Consider the following 21,286-nt stretch of genomic DNA (forward strand, 5'->3'; position numbering starts at 1 on the left):
GTCCTCATGAGGAAAAGCAAATAGAGTCTGAAGCAGATGCACTATAATCACATCCTGCTATAAGGTTGATAGTAAGAATTTAAGGACTTTTTTTTGGCTGCAGGTTAGGGCCCTGACTCTGGGCTAAGTGGCATTTTCAGGTATGAAGAAACTATGTCAATGAGAATGGAACTGTAACAACAAAAACAAATAGAATGAACTGTTGTACAGGTTTAATTGGCAAATGGGTCTAAATAGATTCTGTGTTCATATGAATATATACATTTTTCTTGTATTCAAATTACTCTGCGGCTCTACTTCGAGGTATCACTGGGGCATCATATGTAGGTTACTATGTGGAAGACCTTCTCCTTGCTCTGACTTGGATGTTTGTGTATGATTGCCTGCCCAGGAATCCAGACAGACAGTGTGCTTTCTGCAAGGCTTCAGATAATAAGAATCTACATTAGAGAGGACGGCCGTCTCGTCATTGAATTCAAGACCCATGCCAAATTCAGAGGTACTATCAATGCATTTTTTCCCCTAATGTTTTGTTTAAAAACATCACAAACATAGACAAAAGGCAAAAGAATAGAACAATGAAAAATAAAGTCGACATTTGTTAACATTTTGCTGTATATGTTTGTATCTATATACACATGCATACCCATTTTTTTGTAACACGTTGAAAACAAGTTGCAAGGGCACCTGGGTGTCTCAGTCAGTTGAGCATCTGCCTTCCGCTCAGGTCATGATCCCAGGGGCCTGGGATCGAGCCCTACATCAGGCTCCCTGCCCAGCAGGGGGCCTGCTTCTCCCTCTCCCTCTGCTGTTCCCCCCACCCCACTCATGCTCGCGCTCTCTCTCTCTCTCTCTCTCTCAAATAAAAATCTTAACAAAAAGAAAACAAGTTGCAGACTTCATGTCAAGTTACCCTAAATACTTCAGTAGGCATCTCCTGAGAACAAAGACATTCTCTTACACATCACAATAGTATCACTACATCCAAGATATTTAAGATTGATCCAATAAGATCTAGTCACTATTCATAGTCTCTCTATTGTCCCTACAAATGTCTTTTCCAATTGTTTTTATATTGTTTTACATTTATTTAATATCTGTTTATATAAGAGGAAAGTGGGTCCAATCAATATTCACATATTACATTCTGGCTGTTACATTTTCTTAGTCTCTCAATCTAAAACTCTCTCTACTTTTATTTATTTACAACACTTTGCAGTTTTACACTAGAATGGCTTAAGAAAAGCATTATCTAATTTTGATTTTATTTTACACTCTCAGAAGAGATCCTATTTAGCTAATTAGAGCAATGATTACACAATTGACATTCCTGTTCTAGAAGGGTTTGTTCACACCCTAGAATGGCTTAAGAAAAGCATCATCTAATTTTGATTTTATTTTACACTCTCAGAAGAGATCCTATTTAGCTCACTTTGCAGTTTTAAAGAGTAGAAATGTCTTGCTGAGTAACCTTTACCTTTTCAGTGATGTTTACAATTGTCTCCTTCCTCCGAGGACTTAAGTGGCTTCAAATGTAATTTTTTTTAAATCTGAAACTGATATTCCTGTCTATAAAACACCAAGACCTTTCTGCTTCTAAGAAACATGTTTTTTGAATTCAAAGCTAAGTGCATTTGACATTCATTGTCACATAAGGATCCCTATTATTATGAATATGCTCATACCATTTTCACAATGAACATTCATGTTGTTTATAAATATACATGACCATAATGACCATCCTGAGTAGGCTGATAGACTAAGGTGAGATGCCATGCTGTCAGCCAGGGTGGAATATATTCTAAGGGCTGAGAGAATAGATATAACCTTAGTTGTTTGGTAGAAGAATATTAATTCGGTGCTAAGGCTTTAGTAGGGGATTCATCTCAAGCACGATAAAACTCACAAATAAGTGTGTGTATTTCCCCTTGAAATAGGACAGTTTGTGATGGAGCACCACACCCTCCCTGATGTGAAATCATTCATACTGACTCCTGATCACTTAGGAGGAATTGAATTTGACCTGCAGCTACTATGGAGTGCTCAGACTTTTGATTCTCCATATCAACTCTGGAGAGCCACGAGCTCTTATAACAGGTGAATACAAGATAGGGGTGTTCGGGGGGGATCTGAAATGGTCTCAGTCTCTTTCAAGAGCTTGGGAAATATGGCTTTTTTCTCAAAGGTTGTATTTCTATTATAAGGGGTGGGGGGAATAGAAATAACCCTGTGACAAATAGAGAAAGAAAGAAAGTCAGATCAGCTTGTGCTGTGTAAACCAGGAAGTAGCTATCCTTATCACAAGGATAAGACCAAGAAGTGGTGAGGCGTTTGGGTGGCTCAGCACCTTGGTTTTGGCTCAGGTCATGATCTCAGGGTGGTGAGATTGAGCCCTATGTCAGGCTCCACGCTCAGCAGGGAGTCTGCTTGAGATTCTCTCTTTCTCTCACTGCCCCCACTCCCTTATGCTCTCTCATAAATCAATCAACCAATCAATCATTAAAAAAAAAAAAAAACCCTTAGTATAATAAAAACTTTTCAATCCAATCACTACAACCAGTTCAAAATCCACGATCTCTGGTTATTAGGTCCAGATATCACTCCTTATGGTCCAATCTTCTGCAAAATAAATAATAAGATTTATTTCCTTCCCACACCCAAAATAGAGGTAAAATAGGAATTGGTTAAATATGGTAAAATATCTCATTTGTAACAGGGAAGAATAGGAGAAACAAAATTAAAACTATCACCATAAGGCAACCAAGAGTCTGTCATGAATACTTTTTTTTTTTTTTTTTAAGATTTTACTTATTTACTCATGAGAGATAGAGAGGCAGAGACACAGGCAGACTCCCTGCAGGAAGCCCAATATGAGTCTTGATCCCTAGACCCCAGGATCACACCCTGAGCCAAAGACAGATGCTCAACTGCTGAGCCACCCTGAGAACGCCTGACAGGAACAGGTGTTCCTGTCATAAATATTATTATCCTCATTTTATAGATCATGAGATTAAAATTGATATTTAGCATGAGTTTCTTGTTCCAGCTTTATAGTTAAGAAGTAGCAGATTATCTTAAGAATTATTTTCAAAAAGATTTCTTTAATTGTGGATTTTGGTTTTATATCAGGTATTTTTTTTAAATAATGATTCCTTTGAAATCAATATGTAATAATCGTCAAAGGCTGTGCTTCCTAGAAGCTCATGAGATTATACATGTACTTTGTCCTAATGTATGGACACAGAAACTGTCCTCTTTAAATCCTCTGCTAACTCCCCACTGCCTCCTGTATGAAGTCAAAATTCTTTATTCAAAGCCCATACCCTCCCCTCTAGCCTGATCTCAAACCCAACCTTCTGAACTACATTAAGTATCTTACCAGCCCATGAACGTACCAGACCATCTGTACCTCCACGCCCTTGCAGTTTCCTCTGCCCTTCCTGCTCTTTCCCTCTTGAAGACCTGGAACGCCTTTGAGCCACAGCTCAAATACTCAGATACTGACCCCTCTGTGATACCTTCCCTGACTCCCCATGCAATGGTGCTAGAAGCTCTTCCTTTTTCCACTTTGTTCCAGCTTCCACTGTAACACAGCTTGTTATATTAAATGCTCTAAGTAGAGTCCCATTTTCCACGGGTAAAGGCATGCCTGATTGATCTTGAATTCTCAGAGCTGCAAGTTTTAGCACATGGTAGGTGTTGAATAAACATCCTTTAGGAGCTTACATTTCAGGTAAGAAGATAAAAATATATAGATAAACGGCAAAGTGTAGAACAACATCCAACATGTTGTGTTCTGTGCACTGTGAGGTACAGAACACTGAGACCATAGCTGTTCATGCAGGGCTGGGGAACTGTACAAGGAAGGCTTCCTGGAGGAGGTGGGGCAGCTCATGCTCCCTGTTGCAACATGAGAAATATCTAGTTTTCAGAGAGAAGACCTATAGAATTAAAAACCTGCATCTAAGGTTTTATTTGACATATTTGCAGGGATAGTGAGGAAATGGACCTCAATCATATTTAGGGATGAGAAAAGTAGGACTGTCAGCGTGAAAGGCCATGTACTTTGTCCTGCATTCATTTGTTCAACAAATATTTATTGAGCATTTACTGGTATTAGGAAAGGTTCTGGGTACTTAGCTACATCAGTGAATAAAATAAAGATCCACACAGCATCTATAGCAAAGTAAGAAGACACAAAACGGTGGCCATAATAAACAAGTCTAGCAGAACGTTTTAGAAGGTGGGGAGTGCTATGGAAAAATAAAGGATTTAGAGCAGACTGTAAGGGGAATCAGGAGTAGAAAGACGTTGTGATTTTAATTAGGATGTTCAAAGTAGGCCTCATCAAGAATGCACATTTCAGCAAATACTTGAAGAAGGTGAGGGAGTTTGCTATGCAGATGATCAGAGGAAGACATTCCTGGCTGAATTTCTGAGTTGGCAGCATTTCTCGCATCTTGAGGAATAGACAGGAGGCTGGTGTGACTGAGGTGAAGTGAGCAAGGAAGAGGATGATAGACAGTGAGGTCAGAGGAGTAAGGGGATGGGATAGGGCCACCATGTGGGCCTTGTTGTGCTTGGACTTCGACATCTACCCTGGTGCATTCCCCTAGAGCCACAGTGGGGTTTGAGCAGAGGAGTGACATGATCTGGCCTGTTTGAAAGGAAGGGTTAGGCATGGACAATTCTGCCTAAGTATTTCTATTAATTACAGGTTACTATTCACATTATACATGTCAATTTTAGTGTAATTCAAATATGAGGTATAAGGTCTCATTTCCTGCTGGTCCAAGGTTTGGAGGAAGATAGGGATCATGTAGGATCTGCATGTCTGTAAACTGCAGACATAGCGACTCAGACAGGAAGGGGCTTAGAAACTAAGCCATGAAAGTTTGCATGGTTTGTCAAAAATCATACACTTGTGGCAGCAATGGAGCAAAGCCAGATCTAGACTGTCTCACAGTTTCTAACTTGTGCCATTCCACTAAAATGACCCCAGGATGTGTCATAAAACTCTTATTTGTTTATTTGTTTAACTAAATCCTTGCTATCGCTTTATGAATACGTAGGTAAATACAAAAGAAATGGTCAAAAAACAAACACAGCAAATGTGGGAACTGTCACAGATTGCCCACAACAGTTATAATTAAGATTCATAACCATGCACTCTTCATTGAGTGGATGGCAGCCTCCCAAGACTCTTGAAGAATCTTCCTGAAGTCTCTGGCTGTCTGGCTATCTTCCAGGCAGCCTGCCAGGGCTGGGGCTGCTATTCCATGAAAAGTGTGGGAAATGATGTAGGTGAAAGTACAAAGGCTCCATGCTCTTGGTGTCATAACCTACAGAATTCTGTGATCTACCACAAATAGAGAATCTACAGTGCTTAGTCTCCTATGAGAAGAGAGATTGTTCTTTAACTCTGTGAAGGGCTGAGCCTGTAGAGTTTGGAAGAGGATCCCAGAAACTGAATGCTAAGGAAATGGGGGTGCAGGCACTCTCTGGAATGGGGTGTCCTTTAACCCTGAGGCATTTGCCACCACTTCTATCAGAGTAGCCGCTGACATGTCCATATCTTAATAAAATATTTTGCAGTTGAGAATGTGTTAAACAGGGTATCTATCAGCAAGAAACACTAAACAGAAATCGTCAAACAAGTTTCATCAAGGGGCCAGGTTTGTTTTATCTTCATAGAGCCTTTGAGGTCTTTATAAATCATATGCCTTTCTCAGCTTTTCTCATGAAAAGGACTGGAACGGGATAGAGGCAAGTAGCTCTATCTAACACCTCTGGATAATACCCGACAGTTGAAGTAGTCAGTGATGAATTCCTGAAAATTGTGTTTTTGCAGACTCGTAAAGTTCGTAGATGCTGAGCATAAATACCATCTAAAAACTGTTTAATGAAGTCAATATGTTTCTGGGTCAATAAATAATCTGTCAAGTGCCCCGTGTAACCGCAGTCTGCTCTGCATGTTCCCAGGAAGGACTACTCGGGGGAGTACACCATCTACCTGATCCCGTGCACCGTGCAGCCCACGCAGCCATGGGCTGACCCCGGAGAGAAGCCTCTGGCCTGCACTGCACATGCCCCAGAAAGGTAGGGAAAGACGGTAGATCCTCATTATTTCTAAATTCGCCTACTCGCTGTAATTTATTTGTAGCTGCAAAATCAGTTCTCTTGATGCCTTCGTGGTCATTTGCAAACAGGCAGAGTGGCCAAGTGTTGAGTCATCTGACACACACGTTCCTGGCTCAGGCCGAGCAAGGCAACACTCTGCCTTCTTATTCCAGCTTTCATACTATAAACAAGTATCCTTTTCATGGCCTGGGTAGTGCCACGGTTTTTTATTTTTATCTTTTTCATTGGTGATTTTGCAGTTTATAATGGCTCCCAAGCATAGCGCCAAGGGGCTGCCTAATGCTCCTAAGAACAGGAAGCCCATGAGGTGGGTACCTTAGGTCAGATAGACTTTCTTGGGCATAGGTTTTAGGTGCTGTTGCCATGAGTTCTATGAATTAACAATATATTAAATAAGGTATTTTATCATTTTATTTTTTTATTTTTTATATTTTATTTAAATCCAATTAATTAACATATAATGTATTATTGGTTTCAGAGGTAGAGGGCAGTGATTCCTCAGACTTATATCAGACCCAGTGCTCATTACACCACATGCCTTCTAAGTAAGGTGTTTTTTTTTTTAAATTTTTTTAAAGATTTTGTTTATTTAGTTGAGAGACAGAGAGAGAGCATAAGCTGGGGAAGAAGCAGATAGAGAGGGATAGGCAGACTCCCTGCACAGCAAGAAGCCTGACCTGGGGCTTGATCCAGGACCCCAAGATCATGACCTGAACCAAAAGCAGATGCCTAACCGACTGGGCCACTCAGGTTCCCCTAAATAAGATGTTTTAAACAGAAACATGCATAAAACAGGGCTAGGTATTAGTCAGTCAATGAAAATGTTATGACCAGAGGCTGTGGGAACTTTATCCTGTATTTCCCCTAGGAGCAGTGATTCAGTATTCACTAACTTGGTGTTCACTGTGACTTTATAGAGCATACTTACCCAGAATAACAAGAGTCAACTGTATATCATCCTGTACCCACCTCAGACCTGAGATCGTCTGTGTTGTGCCATATGTTCACTTATGGCAGCAGTATTAATTCACCTCTTATCATGTGCTTGGCTCTGGTCTAGCATGGAGATTATAGCAGAGGATTAAAAGTAACCTCTGCTCAGACAGTGTACAGTGCAGCACCATCTATCTAGGAACTGGGCAAAGTGAAGAGAAAGCATTTTTAAGAGAGGATGCTGAGGACAGAATCTAACATTATCACAAAGGGAAGAGAATTTGGAATTTCATGTTCAAATTAAGAAACTGAGAATGGGCCATAAGATTTAGCAATTGATGATCTTGACAAAGAGCAGGCTCAGGGACTGAGGGGTTAAAATCTGATCAGACCATGAGACACAGAGGATATAAAGTAGAGACAACAGGGATAAACTATGCCTAAGGTGTTTTATTATAAAGGATGTCAGAGGAAAGGGACAGTAGCTAGAAAGAGATACAAAGTTAAAGGAAGTCTTATTTGTTTGGATTTTAGACTGGAAAATATTTCAGGATATGTGTGTGCTGGTGGGAGTAACCCTCTTGGTCTATTAGGTGAAATTTAACGTTGCAGCAGAACCAGGGGAAGTCTGTAGAGCTGAGCCATTGGGTACAGTGGGGATAGATTCAAGACAGGAGGGGAAGGGCCAGCCTTCACTAGAAGCTTAGAGCGTTCATCCAGCAAGAGAAGAAGGCATGCAGAGGTGTATGGATATAGGCGAGGGGAGAATTGGGAGATTGAGATGGATGACAACGTAGAACCTGATTAAATCTATTTTCTCCATAAAATGAGAAGCTAAGCACTAATGGGAAGTAAAGAACACTGAGGTTTAAGAAGAGAGGAGGAAGTGAGGGAGTCATCTCAGAGAGGAGGAAAGGGGGTGTACCAGATGGTTGCAGATCGCAGATCAGGCTGTGCTGAGAGCCTGTGGAGTTGTTTTTAAATTGCCATATTATTGACAATAAGATAAACTGTACGTATTTAAGGTATGTACAATCTGATAAATTTTGATGTGCGTATACACCCATGAAACTGTCACAACTAACATAATGACTATATCCATTTCCTCCAAAAGTTTCCTCTGCCCCTTGGTAATCCCTCCCTCCTATCCCACCCTAACCAACCCCTTTCTCCAGGATCCACCAAATATGCCTTCTGTCACTATAGATTAGTTTGCAATTTCTAGAAATTTATATAAATGGTATCATACAATCCTCAAGGAGGGGCAAGATGGCAGAAGAGCAGGGTCCCCAAGTCACCTGTCCCCACCAAATTACCTAGATAACCTTCAAACCATCCTGAAAATCTACAAATTCGGCCTGAAATTTAAAGAGAGAACAGGGATCCCTGGGTGGCGCAGCGGTTTGGCGCCTGCCTTTGGCCCAGAGCGCGATCCTGGAGACCCGGGATCGAATCCCACGTCGGGCTCCCGGTGCATGGAGCCTGCTTCTCCCTGTGCCTGTGTCTCTGCCTCTCTCTCTCTCTCTCTCTCTGTGTGTGTGTGTGTGAGACTATCATAAATAGATAGATAGATAGATAGATAGATAGATAGATAGATAGATAGATAGATAGATAGACAGACCAGCTGGAATGCTACACTGAGAAGAGTTCGCGCTTCTATCCAGGTAGGAAGACGGGGAAAAAGAAATAAAGACACAAAAGGCCTCCAAGGGGGAGGAGCCCCGCAAGGAGCCGGGCTGAGGCCGGGGCGAGTGTCCCCAGGACAGGAGAGCCCCGTCCCGGAGGAGCAGGAGCTGCACCGACCTTCCCGGGGGAAAGGGGCTCGTGGGAGGTGGAGCAGGACCCAGGAGGGCGGGGATGCCCTCGGGCTCCCGGGGACACTGACAGACACCTGCGCCCCGGGAGATGCGCTGAGCTCCCTAAGGGCTGCAGCGCGCACGGGGGACCTGGAGCAGCTCGGAGGGGGCTCGGGGGCGGCTCCGCGGAGGGGGCTGCGGGGCGGGAGCAGCTCGGGGGGCTCGGGGGCGGCTCCGCGGAGGGGGCTGCGGGGCGGGAGCAGCTCGGGGTGGGGGGCTCGGGGGCGGCTCCGCGGAGGGGGCTGCCGGGTGGGAGCAGCTCGGGGGGGGGCTCCTCGGAGGGGGCTGCGGGGCGGGAGCAGCTCGGGGGGCTCGGGGGCGGCTCCGCGGAGGGGGCTGCGGGGCGGGAGCGCGAATCCACCAGCGCAGGCTCCGGAGCACAGGGCGCCGGGACACAGCCCAGAATCCGGCCTTCCCCCGGGACAGGCAGAGGCCGGGAGGGCCCAGGACAGCGAGGACGCTCCTACCTCGAGCTGAGCAGATCAGCGGCCCCGCCCGGAGCCTCCAGGCCCTGCAGACCGAGAGCTCCGGAGCTACTGCGGGGGCTGACTCCAGGGCTGCAGAGCTGCCGCTGCCACTGCGGATGTTCCTCCTGGGGCCTCACGGGGTAAACAACCCCCACTGAGCCCTGCACCAGGCAGGGGCAGAGCAGCTCCCCCAGGTGCTAACACCTGAAAATCAGCACAACAGGCCCCTCCCCCAGAAGACCAGCCAGACGGACCAGTTCCAGGGGAAGTCAAGGGACTTAAAGTACACAGAATCAGAAGATACTCCCCCGTGTTTTGTTTTGTTTTGTTTTTTGCTTTTTGATTTGTTTGCTTCCCTACCCCCTTTTTTTTCCTTTCTTTTTCTTTCTTTTTTCTTCTCTTTTTTCCTTTTTTCTTCCTTTTTTCTTTTTCTCTTTTCTTTCCTTTTTTTCTCTCTCTCTTTTTCTCCTTTTCCAAATACAACTTGTTTTTGGCCACTCTGCACTGAGCAAAAGGACTACAAGGAAAACCTCACCTCAAAAGAATCAGAAACAGTCCTCTCTCCCACAGTTACAAAATCTGGATTACAATTCAATGTCAGAAAGCCAATTCAGAAGCACTATTATACAGCTACTGGTGGCTCTAGAAAAAAGCATAAAGGACTCAAAAGATTTCATGACTGCAAAATTTAGATCCAATCAGGAAGAAATTAAAAATCAATTGAATGAGATGCAATCCAAACTAGAAGTCCTAACGACGAGGGTTAACGAGGTGGAAGAACGAGTGAGTGACATAGAAGACAAGTTGATGGCAAAGAGGGAAACTGAGGAAAAGAGACAAACAGTTAAAAGACCATGAAGACAGATTAAGGGAAATAAACGACAGCCTGAGGAAGAAAAACCTACGTTTAATTGGGGTTCCCGAGGGCGCCAAAAGGGACAGAGGGCCAGAATATGTATTTGAACAAATCATAGCTGAAAAATTTCCTAATCTGGGAAGGGAAACAGGCATTCAGATCCAGAAAATAGAGAGATCCCCCCCTAAAATCAATAAAAACCGTTCAACACCTCGACATTTAATAGTGAAGCTTGCAAATTCCAAAGATAAAGAGAAGATCCTTAAAGCGGCAAGAGACAAGAAATCCCTGACTTTTATGGGGAGGAGTATTAGGGTAACGGCAGACCTCTCCACAGAGACCTGGCAGGCCAGGAAGGGCTGGCAGGATATATTCAGGGTCCTAAATGAGAAGAACATGCAACCAAGAATACTTTATCCAGCAAGGCTCTCATTCAGAATGGAAGGAGAGATAAAGAGCTTCCAAGACAGGCAGGAACTGAAAGAATATGTGACCTCCAAACCAGCTCTGCAAGAAATTTTAAGGGGGACTCTCAAAATTCCCCTTTAAGAAGAAGTCCAGTGGAACAATCCACAAAAACAAGGACTGAATAGATATCATGATGACACTAAACTCATACCTTTCAGTAGTAACTCTGAACGTGAACGGGCTTAATGACCCCATCAAAAGGCGCAGGGTTTCAGACTGGATAAAAAGCAGGACCCATCTATTTACTGTCTACAACAGACTCATTTTAGACAGAAGGACACCTACAGCCTGAAAATAAAAGGTTGGAGAACCATTTACCATTCAAATGGTCCTCAAAAGAAAGCAGGGGTAGCCATCCTTATATCAGATAAACTAAAATTTACCCCAAAGACTGTAGTGAGAGATGAAGAGGGACACTATATCATACTTAAAGGATCTATCCAACAAGAGGACTTAACAATCCTCAATATATATGCCCCGAATGAGGGAGCTGCCAAATATATAAATCAATTATTATTCAAAGTGAAGAAATACTTAGATAATAATACACTTATACTTGGTGACTTCAATCTAGCTCTTTCTATACTCGATAGGTCTTCTAAGCACATCTCCTAAGAAACAAGAGCTTTAAATGATACACTGGACCAGATGGATTTCACAGATATCTACAGAACTTTACATCCAAACTCAACTGAATACACATTCTTCTCAAGTGCACATGCAACTTTCTCCAGAATAGAGCACATACTGGGTCACAAATCAGGTCTGAACTGATACCAAAAGATTGGGATCGTCCCCTGCATATTCTCAGGCCGTAATGCATTGAAATTAGAACTAAATCACAAGAAGTTTGGAAGGATCTCAAACACGTGGAGGTTAAGGACCATCCTGCCAAAAGATGAAAGGGTCAACCAGGAAATTAAGGAAGAATTAAAAAGATTCATGGAAACTAATGAGAATGAAGATACAACCATTCAAAATCTTTGGGTTGCAGCAAAAGCAGTCCTAAGGGGGAAATACATCGCAATACAAGCATCCATTCAAAAACTGGAAAGAACTCAAATACAAAAGCTAACCTTACACCTAAAGGAGCTAGAGAAAAAACAGCAAATAGATCCTACACCCAGCAGAAGAAGAGAGTTAATTAAGATTTGAGCAGAACTCAACGAAATCGAGACCAGAAGAACTGTGGAACAGATCAACAAAACCAGGAGTTAGTTCTTTGAAAGAATTAATAAGATAGATAAACCATTAACCAGCCTTATTAAAAAGAAGAGAAAGAAGACTCAAATTAATAAAATCATGAATGAGAAAGGAGAGATCACTACCAACACCAAGGAAATACAAACGATTTTAAAAACATATTATGAACAGCTATACGCCAATAAATTAGGCAATCTAGAAGAAATGGACGTATTTCTGGAAAGCCAAAAACTACCAAAACTGGAACAGGAAGAAATAGAAAACCTGAACAGGCCAATAACCAGGGAGGAAATTGAAGCAGTCATCAAAAACCTCCCAAGACGCAAAAGTCCAGGGCCAGATGGCTTCCCAGGGGAATTCTATCAAACGTTTAAAGAAGAAACCATACCTATTCTACTAACGCTGTTTGGAAAGATAGAAAGAGATGGAGTACTTCCAAATTCGTTCTATGAGGCCAGCATCACCTTAATTCCAAAACCAGACAAACACCCCACCAAAAGGGAGAATTACAGACCAATATCCCTGATGAACATGGATGCAAAACTTCTCAACAAGATACTAGCCAATAGGATCCAACAGTACATTAAGAAAATTATTCACCATGACCAAGTAGGATTTATCCCCGGGACACAAGGCTGGTTGAGCACTCGTAAAGCAATCAATATGATTCATCATATCAGCAAGAGAAAAACCAAGAACCATGTGATCCTCTCATTAGATGCAGAGAAAGCATTTGACAAAATACAGCATCCATTCCTGATCAAAACTCTTCAGGGTGTAGGGATAGAGGGAACATTCCCCAACATCTTAAAAGCCATCTATGAAAATCCCACAGCAAATATCATTCTCAATGGGGAAGCACTGGGAGCCTTTCCCCTAAGATCAGGAACAAGACAGGGATGTCCACTCTCACCACTGCTATTCAACATAGTACTGGAAGTCCTAGCCTCAGCAATCAGACAACAAAAAAGACATTAAAGGCATTCAAATTGGCAAAGAAGAAGTCAAACTCTCCCTCTTCGCCGATGACATGATACTCTACATAGAAAACCCAAAAGCCTCCACCCCAAAATTGCTAGAACTCATACAGCAATTTGGTAGCATGGCAGGATACAAAGTCAATGCCCAGAAATCAGTGGCATTTCTATACACTAACAATGAGACTGAAGAAAGAGAAATTAAGGAGTCAATCCCATTTACAATTGCACCCAAAAGCATAAGATACCTAGGAATAAAACTCACCAAAGAGGTAAAGGATCTATACCCTAAAAACTATAGAATGCTTCTGAAAGAAATTGAGGAAGACACAAAGAGATGGAAAAATATTCCATGCTCATGGATTGGCAGAATTAATATTGTGAAAATGTCAATGTTACCCAGAGCAATGTACACGTTTAATGCAATCCCTATCAAAATACCATGGACTTTCTTCAGAGAGTTAGAACAAATTATTTTAAGATTTGTGTGAAATCAGAAAGACCCCTAAGAGCCAGGGGAATTTTAAAAAAGAAAACCATATGTGGGGGCATCACAATGCCAGATTTCAGGTTGTACTACCAAGCTGTGGTCATCAAGACAGTGTGGTACTGGCACAAAAACAGACACATAGATCAGTGGAACAGAATAGAGAATCCAGAAGTGGACCCTGAACTTTATGCTCAACTAATATTCGATAAAGGAGGAAAGACTGTCCAGTGGAAGAAAGACAGTCTCTTCAATAAATGGTGCTGGGAAAATTGGACATCCACATGCAGAAGAATGAAACTAGACCACTCTCTTGCACCAGACACAAAGATAAACTCAAAATGGATGAAAGATCAAATGTGAGACAAGATTCCATCAAAATCCTAGAGGAGAACACAGGCAACACCCTTTTTGAACTTGGCCACAGTAACTTCTTGCAAGATACATCCACGAAGGCAAAAGAAACCAAAGCAAAAATGAACTATTGGGACTTCATCAAGATAAGAAGCTTTTGCACAGCAAAGGATACAGTCAACAAAACTAGGAGACAACCTACAGAATGGGAGAAGATATTTGCAAATGACGTATCAGATAAAGGGCTAGTTTCCAAGATCTATAAAGAACTTATTAAACTCAACACCAAAGAAACAAACAATCCAATCATGAAATGGGCAAAAGCCATGAAGAGAAATCTCACAGAGGAAGACATAGACATGGCCAACACGCACATGAGAAAATGCTCTGCATCACTTGCCATCAGGGAAATACAAATCAAAACCACAATGAGATACCACCTCACACCAGTGAGAATGGGGAAAATTAACAAGGCAGGAAACCACAAATGTTGGAGAGGATGTGGAGAAAAGGGAACCCTCCTGCACTGTTGGTGGGAATGGGAACTGGTGCAGCCACTCTGGAAAACTGTGTGGAGGTTCCTCAAAGAGTTAAAAATAGACCTGCCCTACGGCCCAGCAATTGCACTGCTGGGGATTTACCCCAAAGATACAGATGCAGTGAAACGCCGGGACACCTGCACCCCGATGTTTCTAGCAGCAATGTCCACAATAGCCAAACTGTGGAAGGAGCCTCGGTGTCCATCGACAGATGAATGGATACAGAAGATGTGGTCTATGTATACAATGGAATATTCCTCAGCCATTAGAAATGACAAATACCCACCATTTGCTTGGACGTGGATGGAACTGGAGGGTATTATGCTGAGTGAAGTAAGTCAGTCGGAGAAGGACAAACAGTGTATGTTCTCATTCATTTGGGGAATATAAATAATAGTGAAAGGGAATATAAGGGAAGGGAGAAGAAGGTGTGGGAAATATCAGAAAGGGAGACAGAACATAGAGACTCCTAACTCTGGGAAACAAACTAGGGGTAGTGGAAGGGGAGGAGGGCGGGGGTGGGGTGAATGGGTGACGGGCACTGAGGGGGGCACTTGACAGGATGAGCACTGGGTGTTATTCTATATGTTGGTAAATTGAACACCAATAAAAAATAAATTTAGTAAAAAAATAAAAATAAATAAAAATAAAAAAATAAATGGCATCATACAGTACGCGTTCTTCTTCTGTAACTCCTTTCACTCAGCAAGATTATTTTCATTCACTCCTATTGTACATATCAGTAGTTTGTCCTTGTTATTGATGAATTGTAGCCCATTGTACAGATATACTACAGTTTCTTTATCAGCTCATCAGTTGATAGACATTTGGGTTGTTTCCAGTGTATGGCTGTGATAAATAAAGCTGCTATGTATGCACACACACACACACACACACACACACACACACAAGCCTTTACACGGACATACGCTTTCTGTTTTCATGTGTAAATACTTAGGAATAGAGTGTCTGGCTCATATGGTAGTTATATGCTTAACTTTTTAAGAAACTGCCAAACTGTTTTCCAAAGTATTTGTACTAATGTAACAATGTGTGTACATTCCCACCATGAGTTCCTCAGTGTTCCAGTTGCTGGTAAAAGGCTGGGGAGGTCCTGTGGGATTAGGGAATTAATGAGTGGAAATAACAGAAGGGGTGAGCTGGGAGGTTAGGGGGTGGAGAGAGTGAGGTGCTGGGAAATGAGATTTTAGGAAGTGGCGTGTAGTAGGACTGTATAAAGTGTGGGTGGCTACACCAGGGAGAGGACAAGTCTTTGGAGGTGAAGATATCAAGGAATTGAGAGCTGAAGGGTATTGGATGATTCATCCATGCAGATGTTGAAATCACCAAGATTGATGGTACCATGGTAGTCAGCTAAGTGAGGGAGGGAAAGTGACCAGAAAAATGGTAGTTGGCTGCCATTAGGAGGAACAGAGGGCAAATTATCAGGGGAAATATGCTGGGGCATTTGTATTCACGTATTCAATTTTTTGAATATTATTTTAGATAGAAGACCATATATAATGCATATGTAAAACCTCAAGTAATGGAACATTATCTATTAGGAATTGCAACTGCATGAGTGAGTATCTCTTCGGCTGGGCTACTGATGATAAAATGAGTAATAATAACTACCGGTGATATTAATGATCATGTATGGAGTACACATGTGGTAGACTCTGTACTAAGCTCCTCACATTCACTTCTCCAGGGGCAGCTGGGTGGCTCAATCAATTAAGCATCTGCCTTCAGCTCAGATCATAATCCTGGAGTCCCAGGATCGAGTCCTTCTTCTGAGTCCTGCATCTGGCTCCCTGCTCAGCGGGGAGACTGCTTCTCCCTCTGCCCTTCCCTCCACCATGTTCTCTCTCGCACTTGCTCTCTCTCTCTGTCTCTCAAATAAATAAATAAAATCTTTTTTAAAAACCCACATTTACTTCTCACTGCAGTGGTCCCCCACAAAATTGGCACTATTATTTACATTTTAAAACCAGTGAAAGTTGGAGTCAAAGGAAAAAAAAGAACTAGAACATCACCAGTACCTTTTACATACCCTCCGTGCCCCTCCAGTCACTGTCTCCCACCTCTCCCCCAGGGTAACTGTAAGACTGATATTTGTACTTACCATCCCTTGTTTTGGTTTATGGTTTACCTCATATTTACTTCTGCATGGTTTTGCATGTTTTTGAGCAATATAAAAATGTCATCCTGCACCAATTCTCTCTGCAACTTTTCTCTTTTGCTCACTGAATCACTTCCTGATTCATAAGTGTATCAACATTTGTGTTGATTCATGTAGCCATGGTTTGTGCTTCACTGCCTTAAGGTATTCACAGTGGGAACATTCCACAATTTGTTTGACCATTCTGCTTGGCATATAATTCCACCTTCTATTATGAAGAATACTGTATGTGTCTCTGAGCATACACCTGTAAGAAGAGTTTCTCTGGGGTCGGTGCCAGACCTTTTTTTTTTAAGAGGAGACAGATTTGAAAACGGCAAAAAGAGCAAAGAAGACACCAACCCATATCCACCCCTGGTGCTGTGTGTGTGGGAGGCCGCAGAGGGAAGAGTGTTGTAGAGTCAGCATACCAAGGCTTCCGTGTTGGAAATCTTTGCCGTGCATCAGGGAGATTGTTACTTGTGGAATCCCTGTGATTCCCAGGGTGACCTTCTGTGGGGCCTAACCTTGCTTTTGATGATCTGTATGGCCTCATACGGATGCAATAGAACTGCAACACAAAAAAATAAGACACAGGGAATTCAGACTTAATATAAAAGAATTGTTTTTGTCAGGTCTATCAGACCTTCTAACCTTATAAGTCATCATCATCATCATCATCTCTGGTCCATTATTCTATTTAATCAGTAAATATTTATTGAGTATCTTAGTGTTAGGCACTTTGTGGAATCTGGTAATACCAGTTATCAACAAGAAAAACCTGTTTCCCCAAGTCAACTAAATGAGCTCGCAAAGCAACTGATGGGGACATTGAAGTCACTGAAGCAGGGTCAGCCCTAGCTTGTGCCTACGTGCCACGTTCTTCCAATACCCCAACCCTCTGAAATCTACCCCATTTTATTTTTTTTTTATTTTTAATTTTTATTTATTTATGATAGTCACACAGAGAGAGAGAGGCAGAGACACAGGCAGAGGGAGAAGCAGGCTCCATGTACCGGGAGCCTGACATGGGATTCGATCCCGGGTCTCCAGGATCGCACCCTGGGCCAAAGGCAGGCGCCAAACTGCTGCGCCACCCAGGGATCCCAGTACTTTCAATTAAAAGCAAGGAACGGTCAGATGGACTCTCTTGGGTAAAGCATTGAAATTGTCACTCACACATTCCCATTATTCTTTAACAAACGTGTGTATCAGAAGCTTGGCTAGCAATGAAGATACAGCAGCGAGCAAATACATATGGGCTGTGACTCTGTGGACCCCATAATGGGTGAAGCAGACTTCGACCCAATTTACATTTAATGTCACTTTATTTAAATAAAATAGCAAGGACACCTGGGTGGCACAGCAGTTGAGCGTATGCCTTTGGCCAGGATCAGTCCCATATCGGGCTTCTTGCAGGGAGCCTGCTTCTCCCTCTGCCTATGTCTCTGCCCCTCTTTCTCTCTCATGAATAAATAAATAAAATCTTTTTTAAAAAATGAAAATAAAATAGCAAATCATGATAAGTACTTTGAAAGAAAAGTGCACAGTGTGATAAGAACAAATGATAAGGGGCACCTGGGTGGCTCAGTGGGTTAAGCATCCCACTGTTTATTTCAGCTTAGGTCATGATCTCAGGACTGTGACATCAAGCCCCACATTAGATTCCGTGCTCAGAGTGCAGCCTGCTTAAGACTCTCTCTCCCCCTTGGCCCCTCTCCTTTAATTAATTAATTAGTTAGTTAATTAAATTCTTTTAAAAGAGGAGAACAAATGATAAGGGATCTGACCAAACCTGGAAGGGCAGAGAAAGAGGGTGAACATCCTAGACACTGTGGTGTTTTTGTTTTTTTGTTTTGTTTTTGTTTTGTTTTGTTTTTTGACACTGTGGTGTTTAAGTGGAGATCTGGAGGATAAATAAGAGTTAAGGCAAAGAAAGGGAGACAGAGGAGGAATGTTCCTGCAGAATGTCCAGCAAAGTCAAGGTCAGGAAACTTTAAATTCGTGATTACTAACTTCAAATTGACCCTCATGGCTCCCCAGCAGTAAACAAAACAGTTCCCTAACCAATGGCTTCACTCTCTTGCACCTCTCAACTATTTTATTCCTTCCCATTCAAATTGCTGTATCTCTCCTGTCCTCACCCTCAGCTGATTATCTTGTGTCCTATTTCACTGAGGAAACTGAATAAATCAGAAGAGAACTCACCCAGGTTCCTACCACCATCTCTCTCCACTCTCTGCACCTGCATGACCATAGCTGTCAGTATGAAGGAATAGATAGTCCTAGCTCCTATTCCAAGCCAGCCACTCTACTTGTGCCCTGGAACCCAAATCCTTTCATCCACTTTATACGGAGCAATTTATTTTTTTTTATATGGAGCAATTTATAAGCCATTCTCCTCTCTCTCTCTCTGTGAATCACCCCCATCCACATAAAAAACATGTAACTTCTTCCCTCTTAAAAAAATAACCTTTCTTTACTCCACTTTCCCCTCCACACTCATTTTCTCCTTCCTTGTACTTTGAGTAGTCCCTCAAGAGTTGCCTAGATTCACAATTTCTAGTTTAGCACCTTCCATTGTCCCTTGAGCCTCCATTGCAGTGAGACTTCTGCTCTCATCCCTTAACCCAGCTTGATCTTGTCAAGGTCACCAGTGACTGTGTCTTACTGGAACCAGGGGTTGAGTCTCATCTTTATTTTTGCAACAATTAACAGTTGTTCAGTCTCCTCCTTGAAACACTTTCTTCACTCAGCTGCAGTGTTATGCTCTGTAGGCTTTTCTTCTACCCACTGGTTTTTCCTCACTCTTTGCTCTGAAGGTTCCTTTTCTTTTCCATTGCCTTTGAATTTACAGCACCCTGAGTGCCATGCTGGAACTGTCTCTTCTATCTCTATTTTCACATGGTGTTCTCATTCATTCGTTCTCAAGATTTTAAATACAAAAGAGCACCTTCGGCCCAGGGCTGAACCTCTCACATCCAGACTTGTGCATCAGATTGACACACCTCTCTCCACCTGGCCCTCCTATGGGCCTCCCAAGTTGAGCATGCCTGTTGCTGAATCCCTCATCTTCCTCCACCAAACCTAGTCTTCCTGCATTTTTCCCATCTCAAGTAAGGGTGGCTCCAACTTCCTAGTTTTCCTCTCACTGAGGCCTTCGGTGACCGCCATATTTAAAATTTCCAAGTTGAGCCTCTTCCTGCTAATTCCTGCTAATTCTCTGCCTTATATTTCTCTTCATCACTTGTTTCCTTATAGTGTACTATATATTTTTTAACTTATATATTAACCAAATCCCTATTGGAACATAATATCCCTGAGGTCATATGTGTTTCTACTTTGTTCACAGATGAATTCCCATTACTAGACTAATAACTATCACATAATAAAAGCACAGTGAATATTTGTTGAAGAGTGAGTCCCAACGCAGTAGAAATATGGGGTAGAGAACATGTTAAGATACTTACAAAAGGCCAGCATAGCTGGAGGAGCTCTTATGTGCCAGAGTCTGGGAAGAAAAGAGCAGATTCAAAAGACCTAGAAAGAAGGCCAGTGAGGCTGCAAAAGGAGTGAGGCAAGAGAGTATTGTTTAGCAATGTCTTGAACACTGGGACATAGGATAAATAAGTTTGGATCTGGGAGCCTGCAGATCTGGGAAGGAGAAGTCTAGGCAGGGCACCATGGCAGTGAGCCCTTCAGCAATTAAAGAGCAGTCTTGGGGGCCATCAGAATGAAATGGCTAGGAAAAGCAAAGAGCACAAAAGAGATCTAAAGATGAATTAGATTATTTCTGCTCAAAAGAGCAAGTTAACCTCATAATGATCCAAATTAGTAAAATTCCTCTCCTCCACACATCTCTTTATTCAGTGATTATTTAGCACCTGCAACAAAATGCTGTTCACAATCCTTAGTAGGGTGGGAAGGGAAGACAGCTTGAAGTTTACAAAGTTGACCTTGCTCTCAAGGAGCTCTTGTTTCTCCTGCATTTAGATTCCTGATCCCCATTGCGTTCCAGCAGACCAACCGCCCTGTACCAGTTGTGTATTCTCTCAATACTGAATTTCAGCTCTGCAATAATGAGAAGGTATTCCTAATGGATCCCAATACATCTGATATGTCACTGGCAGAAATGGATTACAAAGGGGCCTTCTCAAAAGGTAAGTTGTTTCCTTTGCCTGCAGAAAGAGACTCCAGCTGGGCTTGAGATGCTTTAGGACAGGTCTCTGGATTAGCATCTTTGCTCATTGACTTTCAGGCTACTCACCAGTGAAGATTCCCCTGGGCTTGGTTCTAGGATAGCCAAGGTTTAGTCAAGGATCCTTCCTTCATGTTGTCTCAAAATAAGATCACACATTTGGTACTATAATGACTGGCAGTGTGGTACTGTGGAAAAACACTGGTCTGAGTAGTAAGAAGACTAGGATTTCCAGCCAGATTCTAACACACCTCTGACTTTGGGTGAGGTGCTTTATCTCTCGGTTACTCAGAGAGATTGCACCATGACCTCCACTACCTGCCAACCTCGAGGTTGCCAAATGTCTACATGTCGTCCATCGTGCTTTCTCTACTAGAAATCCAGGTCCTCTGCCCCCTCCTCACCCCAAACATGGTTTCCTAGATGTTTCAAAGGGATAGCCCTTTCTTCTCCTTCATTCTCTGCTTAATTGTTAACTGCCTCAAAGAGGCTTCCCCTGACCACACCAGACAATTGAACCTAGGCCTCCATATTTTTCACTTTCACAGAACATTATTCATTTTTTATAGTACTTCTCAGAATTTTTAATGTTATATGATATATATTACATATTTATTTACTTGTTGCCTATTTCTACTGCTAGACT

General features: G+C 42.4%; 1 protein-coding gene across 1 annotated transcript in view; it reads left to right on the top strand.

Annotated features, from left to right (window-relative positions):
• The window catches only part of FRAS1 (Fraser extracellular matrix complex subunit 1), a 436,686-nt gene that overhangs the window by 405,973 nt on the left and 9,427 nt on the right, over positions 1-21,286 (top strand). The window contains exons 68-71 of the mRNA XM_077882614.1: positions 392-499; positions 1,938-2,097; positions 5,983-6,099; positions 20,436-20,602. Of these exons, the coding sequence (XP_077738740.1) occupies positions 392-499; positions 1,938-2,097; positions 5,983-6,099; positions 20,436-20,602 (552 nt within the window). The remainder of the gene's footprint in view (positions 1-391; positions 500-1,937; positions 2,098-5,982; positions 6,100-20,435; positions 20,603-21,286) is intronic.

The sequence above is a fragment of the Canis aureus genome, chromosome 33 (assembly GCF_053574225.1).
Source record: "Canis aureus isolate CA01 chromosome 33, VMU_Caureus_v.1.0, whole genome shotgun sequence".
Taxonomy (NCBI): domain Eukaryota; kingdom Metazoa; phylum Chordata; class Mammalia; order Carnivora; family Canidae; genus Canis; species Canis aureus.